This window comes from Canis lupus, chromosome 20 (genome assembly GCF_011100685.1).
Source record: "Canis lupus familiaris isolate Mischka breed German Shepherd chromosome 20, alternate assembly UU_Cfam_GSD_1.0, whole genome shotgun sequence".
Classification (NCBI taxonomy): domain Eukaryota; kingdom Metazoa; phylum Chordata; class Mammalia; order Carnivora; family Canidae; genus Canis; species Canis lupus.
This window is the reverse complement of record NC_049241.1, coordinates 16,986,633-17,006,515: the sequence shown is the minus strand read 5'-3', so window position 1 is coordinate 17,006,515 and position 19,883 is coordinate 16,986,633. Positions and strand designations below refer to the sequence as shown.

General features: G+C 34.6%; 1 protein-coding gene across 3 annotated transcripts in view; it reads left to right on the top strand.

Moving 5' to 3' along the window:
- The window catches only part of CHL1 (cell adhesion molecule L1 like), a 194,974-nt gene that overhangs the window by 101,380 nt on the left and 73,711 nt on the right, over positions 1-19,883 (top strand). For 2 of the 3 annotated variants that reach the window (XM_038565827.1, XM_038565828.1), the window contains exon 3: positions 15,729-15,915. In XM_038565827.1, coding sequence (XP_038421755.1) covers positions 15,897-15,915 — 19 coding nt within the window. In that variant the 5' untranslated portion in view covers positions 15,729-15,896. Of the gene's footprint in view, positions 1-3,287; positions 3,330-15,728; positions 15,916-19,883 lie in introns of all 3 variants that reach the window. The other variant, XM_038565829.1, reaches the window with a different exon arrangement.

Below are 19,883 nucleotides of genomic sequence, written 5' to 3'. Positions count from 1 at the left end.
GATGAAAACGAGTAAATATTTGGTAAAGAAATGTTTGTGAGCCATTCAGAAACAATGGACACAGAGGACTTTGACCAAGACTCTGCCCTTGTCTACTGTACCAAGTTCATATCATAATGCAGTTATCAATGATAGCTCTCTTCTTGGAGCAAGTCCTCTGTCTAGATTAGGTAGTCAAGTGGAGAGGTAAAGAGCTTTTCCTGAATCGACTGGGGTTTGGTTGCTTTTTAACATAAAATAATCTTCATTTCAAAGTGGCTCATCTTAGAGTGGCCTGCCCTTGACTCTTACAGTGCCTTTGACACTTTCCTTTTTATTTATTTATTTTTTTAAAGAATATATTTATGTATTTGAGAGAGAAAGAGAGAGAGCATGCATGAGCCGGGGGGAGGGGCAGAAAGAGAGGGAGAAAACAGACTCTCTGCTCATCAGGAATCCTAACATGAGGCTTGATCCCAGGATTGCAGGATCATAACCTCAGCAGCTACTTAACTGACTGAGTCACCCAGGCACCCCTGAAGATTTTCCTTTTTAAAAGATTATTGGCCTAGATCTTCTTTACCTATGTTAACCTTAAAATAAAACTGCTAGTTATTCTTTAAAAAGATTTCGTTTATTTATTCATGAGAGAGAGAGAGGCAGAGGGAGAAGCAGGCTTCATGCAGGGAGCCGGATGTGGGACCTGTTCCCTGGACTCCAGGATCATGCCCTGAGCTGAAGGCAAACGCTCAACCGCTGAGCCAGCCAAGTGTCCCAAAACTGTTAGTTATTTTACCAGCAAAAGATGAACTTACTCAGGGACATGGGATCCCTGGGCGGCTTAACGGTTTAGTGCCTGCCTTTGGCCCAGGGCATGATCTTGGAGTCCCGGGATCCAGTCCTGCATCGGGCTCCCTGCAAGGAGCTTGCTTCTCCCTCTGCCTGTGTCTCTGCCTCTCTCTCTCTTTCTCTCTGTGTCTCTCATGAATAAATAAATAAAATCTTAAAAAAAAAAAAAGTTGAACTTACTCAGGAGGAGCAGAGAATGGCCCTCCAGTAAAACCAAGCGATGGCAAAACCATAGTCTGAGGAACAAAGGAAAGGAAGGCTTTTTTATGTAAGAAAAGGGGAGCTGGAAAAAAAAAAAAAAAGAAAAAAGAAAAGGGGAGCTGGGAAGGCTGTTATAATCAAAAAGTCCACTGGAGTAAACTGGAAGTTTAAAGTATAGTGGTTTTTAATTAGCTAAGTTATGATTGTTTCTTGTTGGCTACACTATTGCCAGCCTTTCTTCCTCCTGCTGAGAGAGTAAATCCAAGTGTGCACCCAAGTGTGCAAAGTCTGTCTCAATTGGGTCTGCAATTGACAAAAAATGATAGGACATGAGAGTTCCCCCTGCCAAACCTCTTGACTTAATTCTAGTGGGGCTTCCCTTTATTAATTTTCACACCTAGATAATACAGCCCAGATAGGGAGTGCTGAGGAACCAGATCATGAACAGATGGGATTCATCATCTCCCTGGAGGATGTGTGTTAGGAATGGGCTGAGCCTCAAGAAGGCCTCTGCATAGCTTTTCCTTCATGCACAAATACACATGGCTTGCTTGGTCTCCAGACCACTTTTTTTGGTATCACCTATTGCTTCAGATGGCAGACGACTCATCTCTGGAGAATTTTTTTTTTTTAAATCAAGAGAATGCAAAAACAAACAACAAACAAACAAACAAACACTTTTTTTCCTGCTTAAGAGAATTCATAGCCAACCTCCTACTGGCAATTCAAACCTGATAAACAAGCAAAAGTGACTTGTTAGAACCAGCAGTTACCTTTTGAGTACCATTATCCTCCATGGAATGATTCAACACTTAATGGAGGTGATTTTTGTTTGCTCAGAGAAGGGATTCTTCTGCAATTACATAGCACTTTGCTGAGACTCAGCCTTGTCTAGTTAAAAGTATAAGGAACAAAATGCAAAATTCTTGCTGTGAAAATCACTTCTTCTAAAGAAGTGCTTCATTGCCGTAAAATAGTTGTCATTGCTATGCTTCTACTATTTGGAAATTGCCTTCCTGCCTGGGGATCTTCTTCCAAAAAGAAATCACTTTGGGTGACTGGGTGGCAGTTTTTATTTATCAAATTATTCTATAATACATTGTACTGTAATTACACCTGGTCATGGATTCACTTTACTTCCTTTTTGACTCTGTTGGCTATATTGAATTCAGGTTGCCTGACAAACCACAATATTTATGAAAACAGTATATATGCAGCTGTCATTTATTAATAGTATTTTAGTAGCAAAGAATGATAGTTTGAGTTCTCTCATTTAGGAGAAGGAGCTCTAGAACAAGGAACAAGTACTGAGGGGCTAAAAAGTCACTTGTAGTTCACATGAAGTTTGATCCAAACACATAACCCTTTTTTGGGGGGTCACTGTCACTTATTAGTGACTCCAGATATATCAATGAACATAGTAGTGTCTTTAGAATTATAAAATATAATGTAAAAGAAAATTGTTCCAGAGTGAATATTCTTTGTACTCAGGGCAATAAATTTTAAGCAAACAAAATTTAGTTTAGGAAATTTAAAGATCAAATTGGTTTTATTTAATGATTCGTGAATGGGGCGACATCCCATCTACCAAGTAGAAAGGAGCTCTGAAATGCCGTACAAAATGGTAACCTCAGGCAGAAGAGTGCAGGAACAAGGGAAAAGTGGATGGATCTCATCTATGTGGTTTAGAATGGGTCTATCAGGCCAATTGCCTCACTACTGCTGACCAGGAATTTCCAAAATAACTGCTTTAAGATTACAATCCTGGAAGAGATTGAAACTACAGTTTTGTTAGGTATTAAGTCTTTTTTTGTTGATGTGAGGCTTAGTCCAAGTGACTCCATTTTGGTACTTAAAAAAAAGTCAGGATAAATGAATTAATGGTGAAATGTTGATGAACTTAAGAACATTCATAACACTGGCAGTGATCTCCATCCAAATTGTAATTGTATAGCCAGATAAGTTTGAAATCTTTCACAGTTATCTTTCTTTCTTTTTTTCTTTAATGATTTTATTTATTTATTCATGAGAGACAGAGAGAGAGAGAGAGAGAAAGAGAGGCAGAGACACAGGCAGAGGGAGAAGCAGGCTCCATGCAGGGTGCCCCACACGGGACTCTATCCCAGATCTCCAGGATCACGCTCTTGGGCTGAAGGTGGCGCTAAACCACTGAGCCACCTGGGCTGCTCAATAGTTTTCTTTCAATGATTTTTTCCTCAGCTGAAATTAGAATGACTAATAAATTCTGTCTTTCCCAGGAAGAGCCCCATAAACCTTACCTGCTCAATGAATATCACTCTGTAAGTTGCCTTTTTACTTAACAGAATATCATACATATATGGTAGCATTTATGTAGTAATGATAAATTGTACACTGTATTATATATTATATATATTTCTACAGAAAAGTTTCTGGACTTGTTATCCAGAGTGCGAAGGAAGAGGGGAAATGTGTAATCTTTAATTATTGTTTTTAATTAACAAGCTAAATTATAATTAAAGTTCTATATAGTAATAAGTTTCATTACTTTCCTTTGGACTTTTACAGGGATGTGTTTTTATTATAAAATAAAAACTAATTTAAAAATGGTATGTGATAAAAATTTAGTACAATTTCTAAAAAAATAAGTGTGTATCGGAATCAAAAGTCACGGGCACTGGGTGACTCAGTTGGTTAAGCATCTGCCTTTGGCTCCTGTCATGATCCCAGGGTCTTGGGATTGAGCCCCATATCAGGCTCCCTGCTTGGCAAGGAGTCTGCTTCTCTGTCTCCCTGCTGCTCCTCCTGCTTGTGCACGCTCTCTCTGTCTCTCTGTGTGTGTCAGGTAAATAAATAAAATCTTTTAAAAAAGGAATCAGAAGTTGTAAGATTATTTTCTACTGTTAACACATGAATTTAGGTAAGCTGTATAACTTTACCCCAGAAAATTGTATCCAACTGGTTATTATACAAATAAAAGAAGACAGTTCAGAATGACATATAAGGCTGATTCTGCTTTCTTATTCTTATTTCCTATTCATGGGAAACAAGTACGAGATCTGAACAGTTTAGCATCTAGGTCATTGGTTTAGGATTTTGCATTAATTCATCTCATAAAAGTATAAGGATGATCAATCAACTTTGTCAGGTCTAATGCCATCATCAAAGTGATGATGAGCTAAAGGAAATTATAAGCTATTTATAAATTTCTCTACCTAGAAATATCACTTTGTATTTTATGATTTTAAAAGAATAGGATTGCTTTTTAGGATTTGTATAGTGTCAAGCTTAAAATTTCTAACATTCTGAGGTATTCATGTATCAATTAGATTATTTATAACAAAACTGCTTATGCCTTTCTTTTGAGTTTGAGTAAAGACATACCACTTGGACAATACTTAGACTGCAATTATGCATGAATTCTATTTCTTTCATATGCCCTATATTTCATTGATTACAGTTGATTTCCTTCATTATGTTTCACCTTAAAGTTTTGAATTGATGAGAGATATTTTTATAAACTCCAAATTTCAAAGGAAAAAAGAAGTCTGAAATTTAGTATACAAGCTTTAGCATTTTTAACTGATAAATTGCTTTGGATTTTGCCTCAAAAACTGAAAAAGAAAATGTGAGGATGAAACAGAAGAACTTAAAAAAATAGTAAATGGTTGTAAAATAGTATAATGATAGAAATAAAAAATGAGATACCCCAAACCTTGAACTGGTTATCTTCATAATACAGCTTTGTCTTCCCTGAAGGAATACATCAGTGTCTCTGGTTCATGTGTTTAATATTCACTAGAAATCGTTAATGATGCTGGCCCTCCTAGTTATGATAAGATCCTTAAGTGCCTATGATGATTAAAGAAAAATAAAACCACACTCAAGGACCATCCAGTACCAATTGTTGAGAGAGAGAGCAAGAGAGCGAGAGAGCGAGAGAGAGCATGTGTGTAGGTTGGGAGCGGGCAGCGGGCTAGGGAGAGAACAAATCCCAAGCAGGCTTCATAGTTTGCATGGAGACCATCTCGGGGCTTGATCTCACCACCCTGAGATCATGAACTGAGCCAAAATCAAGAATCAGACTCTTAATGACTAAGCCCCCCAGGCGCCCCAATGACTAGGTTTAAGGTTAATGGTGTGTCACTTTTTCAGATTTAAAAAGTTATCTTTTATGAGACAAGGCCTCCAAACAGGAGTTTATATAGCATGTAATGATTTCTTGATGTTTATTGGATCACAACCTAATCTCATTTGTTCATTTTTTTCCATCATTAGGTGCTTTTTGTAAATATTGGTAGTTTCTAAGACTCAGAGGAAGATGAACATTTATTTTATTTTATTTTATTTTATTTTATTATTTTCAGTTTTTAAAAATATTTTATTTATTTATTCATGAGAGACACAGAGAGAGAGACAGAGACAGAGACACAGGCAGAGGGAGAAGCAGGCTTCATACAGGGAGCCCGACGTGGGACTCAATCCCGGGTCTACAGGATCACGCCCTGGGCCAAAGGCAGATGCTCAACCACTGAGCCACCCGGGCTACCCCCGAATATGAACATTTTAGTTCTTGCTCATAACCCACACAGGTGTTATCTGACAAGGACAGTCTTAGGCTGACGTTCCCCTAGATGAACAAAAATTTAGTAGCCATTAAGTGTACACATGTGCTTATACACATGTGGGTGCACACACATGCAGACAGTATACACACATTTATACTCTATTCTTTCAGCTCACTGGAGTCCCAGACATTAAAATGTTGAGGTTCTGTGATAGAACTCTGTAAGAAAGTTTCTCTAGTGGCAGATGTGGTGTTCTAGCTACAGGATTCACTATCCTTCCAACCGGAATCAGGAAAAAAACAATAAAAAAAAGTCTCATTGTGTGAATGAGTGGAATCCTAAGCCTAGATTTGCAATGGAAGTGTCTGTAGGTGTAGGGCTTGCTTGATTATTATACCCTATTCATGAAAGGGTATTTGCGTGTGGACAAACATTTTTAGTGAATCCACCTATATACTGGATACCACTGGTTTGTCTGTGAAAAATTCTAACATTAACAAGCCACCTGATATTTTGAAACATAAAGATAGCTGAAGCACTTGAGGTAGCCGGTTCTGCTACATTTAATGGGAAGTTTAGCAAAGTCCTAATTAAAACCTTTCAAATATTACCTAACTACACTATGTGGTGGAATAAAATTCAGTCACACCTACATAACTCACACAGTTTATGATGTAAGTATTCTAAAGTAAATTTTAGAAAATGTAATGCTTTGCTTCCATTGGCACTTGTTGGAACCACTAAAACCTGTGAATATAGCTGGCTTCAAATAGACACTGATAAAATTAATGAGATTTATTGAAAGTTCTTTTTCTGTTATCCTTCATTATTGCAACAAGCCTAGCAATATTCAGATCAATGTTTTACATATTCAGACCCACATTTTCTTTAATAAGTATGGCAGAAAATTTAATTTCTGAGTTATCTTTGGGTGAACAAGGGGGAAAGTGTTTTTTTTTTGGGGGGGGGGAAGTGGTTTTTAAAGTTTTATTTACTTTCTACATTTTTGCAGAGTATATTCTTTTGTGAACATATGTATGAAATTCACATATTCAGAAAAATTTAGCAAGTATCTCATATATTTTAGGCAGGCACAGTAAGGGTAAATAAGATCTGGATCCTGCCTCAGGAAGTGGACAATCTCTTACATATATGTGTATAAGCAGGTGCAAAAACAACTCTTGAGCCCTCATTTTAGTGTTATAATTACTGTGTGCTCATTAAAAGCATTTGGTTAATAGAGAAAAGTGGAAAACTTCATTAAAATCACCCCAAACTTAGGTATATTTTAAAAATGAGTTTTCTATTTTTTTAAAACTTAATTGTTATTTTGATTTGTATATAGAATTCTCTCACCGGTCATAATGGCTAAAATTAACAACTTAGGAAACAACATGTACTGGCAAGGATGTGGGAAAAGGGGAACCTTCTTATACTGTTGATGAGAATGCAAGCTGGTGCAGCTACTCTGGAAAACAGTGTGGAGGTTCCTCAAGAAGTTAAAAATAGAGCTACCCTATGACCCAGCAATTGTACTACTGGTTATTTACCCTAAAGATACAGATGTAGTGAAACAACGGACACCTGCATCCCAGGGTTCATAGCAGCAATGTCCACAATAGCCAAACTGTGGGAGGAGCCATGATGTACATTGACAGATGAATGGAGATATATATATATATATATATATATATATATACACAAAGCCATCAAAAAAATTAAATCTTGCCATTTGCAATGACATGGATGAAACTAGGGGGTATTAGGCTAAGTGAAATAAGTCAGAGAAAGGCAATTATCATATGACCTCACTTGTATGTGGAATTTAAGAAACAAAACAGGATTTTAGGGGAAGAGAGGGAAAAATAAAACAAGATGAAATCAGAGAGGGAGACAAACCATAAGAGACTCTTAATCATAAGAAACAAACTGAGGGTGCTGGAGGGGAGGGGAGTGGGGGGAACGGGGTAACTGGGTGATGGACATTAAGGAGGGCATGTGATGTAATGAGCACTGGGTTATTATATTAAGACTAATGAATCACTTCTACCTCTGGAACTAATAATAAATTATATGTTAATTAATTGAATTGAAATTTAAAAAATGACATGGCCTTAAAAATTTTACATGAGGTCAAATTAAAAAAAACGTAGTTGTTGTAAACAAACATTATATATAATTTATTATGCTTTTTAAAAAAATTCCAAATTTCTTGCTTTTAATTTTTATCATTGATTTCCAAACTCAATGAAACATTTTCACATGTGTTTGTATTACTGGTCTATTAAAAGGAATAAAGAAAAGAGCTTTTAATTTGTCTGGAAGTACTCCATTTCCTTTTTGAATTTTTTTATACTGAGCCAAGTTGAAATATATAAGGAATAAATAAAGAGGAAGTAAATAGAGGGAATATTACTTAATGACAGGAGAAAAGTAGAGAATGAGAAAAGAAATTCTACAAATTGAGCTTTGATCTAATTGCCAGCTGGATATCAATAGTTTATTTGTCAAAACTGTTCACAATCTTCTGTAATTATAGGTATTATGAAGTGGGGCTGGGAACAAGAAAAAGAAAAAGGATCCAAGAGGATGCTTTCTGTAAGAACTCATTTCCTGAAGTTAATCTTTGATTATACTTCAGAAATCTCTTATAGTCTCTTTCTCCCATATATTGCAGTTCTTAAGTTTTAGACAGTTTGTTGTTTGATAATTTTAGATGAGAATGTAATCCGTGAATCCTTTCTTTCAAATTAGAAGTGATGGGACCTTCCTGGTTGAGACAATTTTGAATGGTAAAGTTTTAGATTATTTAGTCTCAGGATTTTTTTTATCCCTGAAAATAATGTTCCATTAGAGTATTTTAACTTATTTTCCTAGGAAATATTCATTAAGATCTGATGGAATTAATCAGTAGAAAATTTTCCATAGTTGCTTCATATATTTCTTATTTGATTAATTTGATGTATTTTATTATAGTTTTATTCTGATGGTCAATACACATCTTTAAATCTTGAAAATTATTTTTTTTTCCAAATAGTTATCATTATAATAATTAAGAACAGTGATTCCAGAAACAGATTCCATTGTTTCTAGATTGACTTCCATTCCATTTAAGTTCAACTCAACATTTTATTTGTAAGACTTTGGGCATTTTGTGTCCCAGTTTCCCTATATTTAAATGGATCTCAATTGTTATGATATTAAACCTACATCATGAAGATGTGAGAATTAAACAAATTTTTCACAATGAAAAGCAATTATGGCACATAGAAATAGCTCAATAAATGTTAAAGGCTGATAACTATCACTGTTGATATTTCAGTTGTTATTTGTTGATGATGACTCATAAAGAAGTTTCTTCCACATGTGAATTTTGGTAAAAGTTACACACACACAAACACACAGAGAATTTCATAGTCAGAAAAGTTTATGAAATCCTAAATTAAGTAAATTTGTCTGCCTTTATATGCTAGTGTGCACTGAAAATTTTTCAAAGCTGCATAGAATAGTGTGTATAGCCTATCCCTGGCTTATTGACCACACAGCCTTTTTTAACTTACAGTTGAGTAGTGGAGACCCTTCAGGTAGGGCACTTCTTCATTGGGCAGGACTGTGCTGAACACTCGGGGTCATTTAGGGTCTCTGGTTCCTGCATTCCTGCATAGCAAATGCTAGTAGCACTCTCTAGACATTAAGACAACACAAACTGCCCCCACATAATACAAACATCAGCTATGGGGAGAGATACTACCCTCGTTGGGATCCAGTGGTTTGGGAGAATGCAAACAGGTTTTGCTTTCTTGTTAACTGGTCATCTGGAGTTCTCTAAGAATGAAGCTGATGGAATGCTTTTGGTGACCAAAAACTCCATAAAAGATTTGAAAGGTGATTAAACAGATTTATATATATGTAAAAATTAACTTCACGTAAATTTTGTGTGTTTTGTACATCTGTGTTTTCCTCAATTAAAAAAAAATTCCTTGGATGACCATCATTGGTATGTAAGGTGTGTTAGAAATGATTCAGAATTTGCCTTATATGTTGGGATGTGAGATCATTTTCTTCATCCCTGCAGTCAAGTGATCTTGAGTTTTGGTGTGTTTTTTTTCTTTCTTTCTTTCTCTCCATTATAAAATAATTCGAATTAGATGTCATTGCAGCTTGCTACTTGGTAAGAATTTAAGATTCATAGGTAAATGAAGGGCAAAACAAACAAAATATTGATTATATTCAGTTATATTCCTATCAGAGCTCAACCACACTATATTGTGCTATTTAGTTAAATAAATGGTATTATTAATAATATTACTTTATCTAACATAATTATTAATTAAAGCTGACATTTTCCCAATAAAATCAATTTGCTTATAATAAAAATCTACATTTCTTTGATCTTCTGCAGGGAGGATAAATTAACACTCTAAGCAATTCTTTTGTCTTGTCACTTGGTGACATGAAACAGAGTTTTAATGGATATGGCCATAACATACAATATTTCCTTTGTTTTCAGAGGGAAAAGCCATTAACAGTTATTTCAGGATTACTGTGTTTATGACACTTGTAAATTGATTTATGGTATTAGCCAAGTAGACGATTGAACAAAAGCCTTTGAATTTCTTTGTGTTTATCCTTTCTCAGTTTCCAGGTGTTGAGTGATTCAGATCACACTTCAGGCTTATGGAAATGTGCTGGACTTCCTCCCCATAAGACCTAATTCTTGAATCAAGGGAATAGTTTACACTAGCTTGACAATCGCATGAAAAGGAGTTTTATAAAGGGACAGCCGAGGTCAGAGGGAAGTGAAGGTGACATCTATCCCATCATGAAAATGTCAAATAGCCTTATATAAGACACTTGCTCTTTGCAGCTTAGTGATTCTTAAGTCATTTTAGTGTGAAGAGAAAATAAAATTTAAACAATTTCAAGTTATAGCACTGTCCCAGACTATTACACAAATCCATTGAGTTATTTTTAAAACTACAATTTGGATGTCAGTGTCATAATATATCCTTTCCTGCTGACTATAATAAAAGTTGCTGATCTATTTCAAGCTTCCTGAGTAGAAAAATGTTGTTTAATGATTTAGCACGCATGAAGTTAATTCCAATCTCTAGAATTCATAGTGGCTGAAACAACTTAATGCTGTTTCTTACTGAACAGGAATGTCAACACAGCACTTTTTGGGGGGCTGTTTACATTCCATGCCTTCTTTAGAAATGGCAGATGGCCTGTCGCTGACATGGCTACTTTGTGTAAGCTGCTGCCATGGAAATGAGAGTTTTAAAAATAGTGATCCTAAGAGTTGCTTTTTTTTTTTTTTTTCTTTAGAGTTGCCTTGTTATATTTTCTCTTGAGAAATTTGACTTCAAAATGTTTGTGAATAATTATTGACAGAAGATGCCAAGGGTGTGAAAAATATCACTAAGATGAAATTTACTATCCCAGACTATCTACCTTTTTAAGCTGCTTTTGGTCCATTCACTACACCATCAAATTTTATTCTTTTTACAGAAAAGTAATACTCTCTTTATTTTTGAATTCAGAAATAATGTATTTGTGGTAATCTACAAATTACTTAAAGGGAAAAAAAAAGATTTGTAATACAATGAAACCATTAGAAAACCATAGTGTCAAATGTTTTGAGTCACTATGACAGCATTACTGTCAAGTATAAAAAACAAGTGGTTATTAGGAATGATTATTATCCAGAATATATCAACAATAGCAGGAGACCTTTACACTTACTTTAAAATAATGTGTGTTTCTGTTCGATTTAGAGGCACAGCATGTATACATAAATATAAATAATAGTCCAAAGTGACTGTGTACTCTTACCGTATTTTATGCTTTTTTGCCTTTCTGTACTCAATTAATGGAATTTAACAGAATCTAATGAAAACATTGTATAAAATCAGTGAATTAAGTATCAAAGCATGCCATCCAGAGGATGTACTATGGCTACCCAGGTTTAAGTAATTACTGTAAGTTGGGCTTATATTTCTTCCAAAAACATAAAGGAACAAATATTGCATTTAATTATGGACTTGTGCTGGATATGTAGAACACATACACTTTACATTCAAAGGGACCTCAAATTTTCTGAATATAGTTTAAACAGAAGAGGTCTGATAGCATGGTAGCCTTAAGAGAGACCTTCTGTTTTTTATTAAAGGTATACCAGGAGGTGCTGTCCACCTTTTGCTAAAGGAGTCTCCTTATCTTACTGGATTATTTAGGCTTTTTTCTGATTTCAGTAGACTGAATTGCTACATTATAAATGTCTTTCTTATGAAAATGTTCAAACATAACTGAAGATACAGACGGTAGTATAAAGAATCTCCATATGTATCTATTATACAGCTACCACAATTATCAATATGGTAGGAATGCTTTTATTCTTTTCTTCCTATATCATTTAGCTATTTCTACATTTCGAATCATACTAAAGCAGATTGCTTTAACACAAGAAACATTTACTGTTGTTCCTAAGTCTACTGTGTTTTTAGGTGCATAGAGTAGGAAAAATATCTTTTCTCCTTCTATCCTTCTAGGTTCTTAGCTGGGTCTCTGTAGCAGAAGATAGGATGGTGTGAGAAAACCATACAAATCTATTTAATGTAAGTTTTATGTGACACAGTAGTCTTCAGAAGGAAATGAAGACCCGAAGAAGCATTTTTATGCTGGATTTTATGAAGAGCAGAAAGTTGTGGAAAATGTAATAGAACAAAAGGGGCCTGGGCTAAGTTTACTCAGCATGGAAACCCTAGAAAGACCTGCTTTTTTGGATGCATCTCAGTGTCCTTCCATCTTCAGAGATAAGAATGCTCCTTATCTCTGGTCTAAGGAAAGCATCTATCACAGGAGGATTTTAGACCTACTTCAGAAGAAGGTCAGGGTCCTTCTAGTGCCTGCCATTTCTAAAATTTCCCCAGCTTAACATATATCATATACCATGGCATGGTGTTTGGGGGTGGTGACCCTGAAACTTGTCAGATGGTTCTGCTGATTCTAAGCAGTCTGGACTAATGTGGGTCAGGCTGGCTCTTACGCCTGTGTTCAGCTGGCAGGTTGTCTGGGACTGGCTCTTCTAGAATGGCTGCCCTTTAATGTTTGGTGGTTGCTTGCCTACTGGATTATAGGCGGTGATGAAGTAATGTCTCTCATCTTTCAGCAGGCTAGCTGAGTGAAAACTGAGCAGGGTTTTAGAAAGAGAAAGAGAGACAGAGAGCAAAAATGTGCAATTCTTGAGGCCTAAGCTCAGACATCATTTTGTTGATCAAAGTCCAGCCAGATTCCAGAAGTGAGGAAATTGCTTCTTAGTGGGAGAACCTGTAAAGTTATATGCAAAGCACATGGAGACAAAGAGGTGAGAAGAAGTGAAGACTTTTGTCATCAATCTACACATCCCCCACCTTTAAAAAAATAGAGTATTTTAAAACAGTATCATTTCACCACTAAATAGTGAACTAGCTTTTATTTTTCATTGGATTCTGTAACTATATTAGAATACGTACAAATTAACCATATTCTTTTGATCAGAATATTATTACTGGAGGCTTTACTCTACTTATTTATCAGTAACAACAAAATCATCATCACTGTCACTATTAGTAGTAAATTTCATTTCTTCTTCTGTGCTTAACCTTCTTAAGTGCACTATAGGACTGAACTACTCTATTCCTTTGTAGAAATGAGCAAGAGAGGTTGGATAAACTTCCCAAGGCCGCATGGTAGTAAGTGATGGCTTTGAACCTATGATATTCTGTTTTATTTTTCATGTTCTTATGCGTTATGTATCACTGTCTTCTGTTCGCTGACCTGTGGGCTCTAGCATCTTTGCATGCACTTGGAAGTCCAGGTAAAATAGATGAAGGATAAGCCAACTCTCTTTTCTATTTCTTAAAGCAGAAGATGAATTTAAGTTAAGGGAATACATTGTTTCTAGACTTACTCCAGCAGAGCTATTTTCAAAACATCAGAGGGATCTTTGAGGTCATTTTATAGTATTAGTGATATATGCATATTAGACAATATTATTTGGGAGAATAACATACATGCCTGTCCATGTTTCTGTTGTGTCTCAGAAGCAGTGTGTTCCTAATCCTTACCATACTATCACACTAGACAAGCTAAGGCTTGGGTCAATTGGAAAGGGTCAATTGTATATGATACTATCTGTTTTCTTTTGAGTTAGATGTCACAGATGGTTTTCTTCTTTCCAAGGATGAGCTAGGATAGAAGGAAGATTAAATCCATGAAAATTCATTGATTCTTTTTTTAATCTGAGTTAATGTCATTAACATAAGCAATCAGACATCAGCTTTATGTGACTAGGTCTCAAAATATTTTAGTGTTATTTTGTACTTGCCTTGCTGTCATTTCCATCCTAAGTTCCGATAATTGCTTTTATCTTTGAGGTCTGGTGTGAGGCATTATATTCGTATTCTTTGAAGAAAGATAAATGGGAATATAATTTTATTGCTACCTTACTGTTGCAAAATAGAATTACTAAACAGTATGCCCTTTTGCATTCTGACAATGAAATTATGACTGACATTCCCTTTTTAATATGAAAGCTATTTTGGAGCTATCAACATCACCTAATGGAGTCTTGCTTGCAAGGAGTCACATTTTAACTTCCAGTGACTTTTATGTAACAGCCTCCTAACATATAAGTCTCAGGTAAATTGAAGCTAATCCCTGCAGGAGAATAGGTCAGACATAGAATTAACCATTCCATATTCTGGAAATTGTTGGTGTCATCAATGTTATGTCTCTTAATTTATAACCTTATTTTAAGCCAGGGGTTCAATGTGGCATCCTTTTATGGGAAAGAATTTCTCTCATCAAGACCATGTAGTTAAGACCATTAAAATTCCTAAGTCAGATCATCACTATTGAACAATTCATGTCTGCAAGCTATTTTACTATGGCAATTGTAGTAACCATTGAATCACTAGCCTAAATCAAGAGATTAATTTTAATTGAGTCTGTAGTCACTTACTGAGCTATCTAGTGTTTGTATTTTCTATTTCACTATAGTTTGATGTATGAATCTGGAAATATGGTCACCTAAAAGCATCGTATTTTTCAAAGTCTTTCTCCTAACAAATAGAAGACAGGATCATTAAACAAATTTATGAAATGCCCTTAAAGAAATCAGTATTAAATATCAATGGGACAGAATATTAAGTAATAGATTACAGGTAAAGGATGACATATAACTATAAATAATGAATTGAAATGACTATTATCAAAGTGTTTCAAGAACAGAGAAGGGGAACTCCTAGGTGGTTCAGTTGGTTAAGCATCTGCCTTTGGCTCAGGTGATGATCTCAGGGTCCTGGGATCAAGCCTTGCCTCAGCCTCGCTGTTCAGCAGAGAATCTGCTTCTCCCTCTCTACCCCTCCTGGCTCGTGTCTTTTTCTCTTTCTTTCTCTCTCTCAAATGAAATAAATAAAATCTTTAAAAGAGAGAAAGAGAAGGAAAAAGAAAGTTCAAAGGAAAGATATTAATATTTTCTTCTGATTTTTCATCTTAGAATTCTCTTTATGGTTCAGTATCTCCCAACTGTGTATAAATGTGCAAAATTCAATTACTGTAGTTAAGCAATGTTCTGATTTTTATAAGTAATTTTTCCACACTTTGTTTTGTTGATTCAAATAATTTATTTTATCAAGAAAATATGTGTCAACGCAATGGTACATTTGAAAATATTTTTAATTACCAACGTAAGTTATTTTTCATTTAGGGAAATTTTCTAAGCCACACAAAGATAATTTTTTCCCAATTCCCATTTTTTATAGATGAGTCAATTGAGATCAGAGAAAGCAGAGTAAAGCCATTGCTCTAATTCAACATTTTGTGGGGGAAGAAGCAGGGAATGGGATTATTTTTCTTTATGATCCATACAGAACTTTTCTCAAAATAAAATATAAATAGCATTTTTGTCTCTTTATATTCTCAATATTATAAAAAATAGCAGAACAGCAGGCTTAGTTACTATTTTTAAATGTATAGTATTTTATACATATATGAAAAATGCCAAAGCATAATCTCTCCAAATAAAAGTTGAAGTTCAGAGTATATGAACTTAAAGTATATGTCATTTTGTTTTTCTTTCTTTTTTTCTTTCTTTTTTTTTTTTTTTAGTTTCCAGGTGTACTACGTTCTTCTCAGCTTTAAACCAAAAGTAGGAGGAGACATTACAATTTATTCTTCCTGAGTTGCCTCCATACTGAAGAGCAATGGAGATGCTGTTGGGTGGAAGAGGATTAATCTTATCTCTAATTTGTTTCCTTGTTAAAATTCTCCACAGCCATGGAAATACCACTTTCAGGTAAAAATGACAGCATTTAATACCTACTTTATGGAATTTCATATATGTGTTTTAATTTTTAAGTAGAATACTTGTAGATTGAGGATGTGATTTTTCTACCATATTTCTATTTATTTTCCAGCAGTCTATCATCAGAATTCATGATTGCCTTTTAAAAAATGTGGATGTCTTCTATTTGACTACTTGCTATAATTATTTTGCAGCTCAGGCTTTTTGCCTCTTATGCAAACTGAACATATAACAGGAAACATGACCTATAGATCAGGTGTTTTGCCATATAAAATATTCTTCAGTATTACCAACAGCTGTTACTTTTATGTACTTCATTGGCTTATTTTATGAAGTGTTATGATTCAGAAATTAATAGTTTAAACCAATTATGATAAAAAGGAACTGAATAATTTTGTATCTTTTTCAAAATGATTGTATATTTAAGAATGAAAACAATGAATTAAGAAAATATTAAAAAACCATTATTATACAACTGAAATATAAGATAACTATTCTGAAAATCTAAGCATTCCATAGCATGAGTTTATATCAAGAGGCTATTCAATGGTTTGATGGAAGTATATATCTTTACATACCTAAAAAATAACAGACAAAAAATGATACATTTACAAATGCAGTTTATGTAATACTGCACCAGCTTTGTAATGTAGATTTGGAGAATTTGTGTTATAAGGAGAGGGGATGTAAAATACCCTTGAAACGTTATTTAGATATTTTTTTCCATATGCTTCCTCTATTATCCCTGCTGTCTTTATCATATGTAATTTGGAAACTTATAATACAAGAGGCATTGCTTGTTTATTTGAATCTTAGCACTGGAAATGACCTTTGCACATTATCTAGGCTCTAGACAATTAGACTTGAGCTTAGCAAGTTAAATAAACATTAAGAGAAGTGCTAACTCTGAACTTAAATAATTCTTCTGAAGTACTTTATCTGAATGTGAATAGAAAAGGCAGTTAAGTCTCTGACTATATAGTATAATGTGTTTTTAAGCCATTATTCTGAGGGCCACCTTAAATTACTTCACATAGCAGTTTCACATCATACACTTTGGGCAGCCCTGCCCTTTAGTTCAGCCCTAAGTGAGAATCCCTTTCCATTGTCCTTGACAGATAGTCATGTTACTCTTTGAATATTTTTACTTCTTAAGGAATTCTATCTTATTTGTAGATGTACAGATTTAAAGTTCTCTTTAAATCAAGCTGAAATCTCCTAGCCTACCCACAATATAGATCAACCTAGATTGTAGACATTCAGGTCAAGAGCTGGAAATAATTCATCTTCAGTAGATTCTTTTGGTTTGAGTGTGCAGTACCAAATTAAGAGCAAAGTTCTTGGTGATACTTGTGGAAAAGGGGCTAATAATCTTACATTCCCCCTCCCATAGCAACAAAGATGCACTGGGATTCCTGATCTGATTCCTGACCATATTCTCTTAGAATATACGTTTTCTTTCCATCTTTTCTCATTTAGGTCATCAGTGGTAAAGAATTTGAAAGTTTATATTAATCCATGGCACACATTTTTATTCTGGCTGTCTCAATTACTTATGTACTTTCATGCTGCAATGTCCTTAGACAACAATTGTTATGAAATATTAATGACATGTTTTCAGAACAACTGAATATTATCCATTTATTTCAGTACTCTGGAGCACTCACTAGCAAATGCAACTAAGGCAGGTATCCAATTTGAATGTCAAGGAGTCTGGTGTGTTAGTAATTGGCCTAATTATGGAGGAAAAGATTTATAATGTAGAATATATATTCTTATAAACACTCAAAGGTTATTAGTTCCATTCCCTGAGTAATTAGTTATTGCCGAGACTTTACAACCTTAGCAAATTTAAGGAAGAGTAATGTTCTAATAAACAAGTTGTTCACAAGTTATTAGCTGATATCCTAGGGACTGTTGCTATTGTGCATTATCCTTCACCTTTTATAACTGTAATAAAATTTAAATAACATGAATTTGCAATAAGCTCAAGACTTGCTGTACTTAGAAATGTAGATATCAGAAATAAGGTAAATGTGCATGAAGGTATGGATGTGTTCTATGCATGTTCTTAAAGTGTTTATGAATATCCCATGGATAAAGACTGAACTTGGACTAATGTACCTAAACTAGGAAAACTCAATGATCAGATTCATCAAGCCAATTTTTTTTTTTAGAATTGGAAAGAGCTTTAAGTTACTATTCTGGCTATCAATGCTTAAAATGTGACCATGGACCTCTCAGGGTCCATGAAACAGTATTTTTTTTCTAAATGATTATTATATGTTACAAAATTATACATGGTTAAAAAGAAGCCATGGATAGGAGCACCTAGCTGGCTTAGTTGGTAGAGCAACTCTTGATTTCAGGATTGAGTTTGAGCCCTGCATTGCATGGTAATGATTACTTAAAGAAATTATTTATTTTATGTCTTAAAAAAGATTTTATTTATTCATAAGAAATACCGAGAGAAAGGCAGAGACATAAGCAGAGGGAGAAGCAGGCTCTCTGTGGGGAACCCGATGTGGGTCTGGATCCCAAGACCTCAGGATCACGCCCTGAGCCAAAAGCAGATGCTCAACCACTGAGCCCCCCAGGTGCCCCAAAATAAGATCTTTAAAAATAACACTATGGGTAAAACATTTTAGTAAAATAGAATATGAAAAATTCATTGATATGATTTCAGATTCCAAACTGTAATAAAGAAACTACTGCTATTATAGTTTGAGAAACTACCACTTGTTGAGTTTTGGTGTATCATCAGAAAGGATGATAAAATATCTCACCCTTTTTCAAATACATACCTGTGTAAAGCTAGATTTTCTTCATATATTTAAGAAGAACAACTTTTGGAACAGATTAAATGTGTAGATGTGAGAATCCAGCTGCCTTCTATGAAGATATTAGAAATTTGCTATGATGTAAAAAAATGCCACTGTTCTCATATTTTGTGTTCTTGATAAAATAGATATTTTAACAAAGAAGGCTATTTAAAATGGATTATTACATGTTTTTTGAAGGTTTCTCAGTTTTTGCACAATTCAATTAAAAAATGGGTGGAAGACATGAACATTCTCCAAAGACTTAGAGATGGCCAACAGACACATAAAACAGTGCTCAACATCACTAATTATTGGGGAAATGCAAATTAAAACCACAATGAGTTATCACTTCATATCTGTCAGAATGGCTAAAATTCAAAACTGAAGAAACAACACATGTTGGCTGCGGAGAAAAAAGAACCCTTGTATGTGATTGTTGGGAATGCAACCTTATGCAGCCACTGTGGAAAACAGTATGGAGTTTCCTCAAAAAAGTCAAAAATATAATTACTATATGATCCAGCAACTCCACTATTGGGTATTTACCCAAAAAGTACAATAACACTAATTAGAAAAGATATATGCACCCCTGTGTTTATTGCTGCCAAATTATGGAAACACCCCAAAGTGTCCATTGATAGGTGAATGAAGAATTTATGTATATATATTGTATACACACACACACACACACATACACAATAGTATATTATTCAGCCAAAAAGAGTGAAATCTTGCCATTTATAATGACATAGATGGTTCTAGAGGTTATAGGCTAAGTGAAAGAAGTCAATCAGAGAAAAACAAATACCATATGATATCACACATATGTAGAATTTAAGAAAGAAAACAAAGAAAAAAAGAGACAAACCAAAACATAGACTCTTAACCATAGAGAACAAATGAATGGTTACCAGATGAGTGGTGGGTGGGGGGATGAGTAAAATAGATGAAAAGAATTAAGAGTACACTTATCACGAACACTGAGTATTGCAAAGAATTGTTGAATCATTATATTGTACACCTGAAACTAATAAGCACTGTATGTTGACTACACTGGCATAAAAAACATGACCCAAGGGCAAACCTCAAAAATTAATTAATAAAATACATTTTTCAAAGACAAAGTCAGATTTGTTC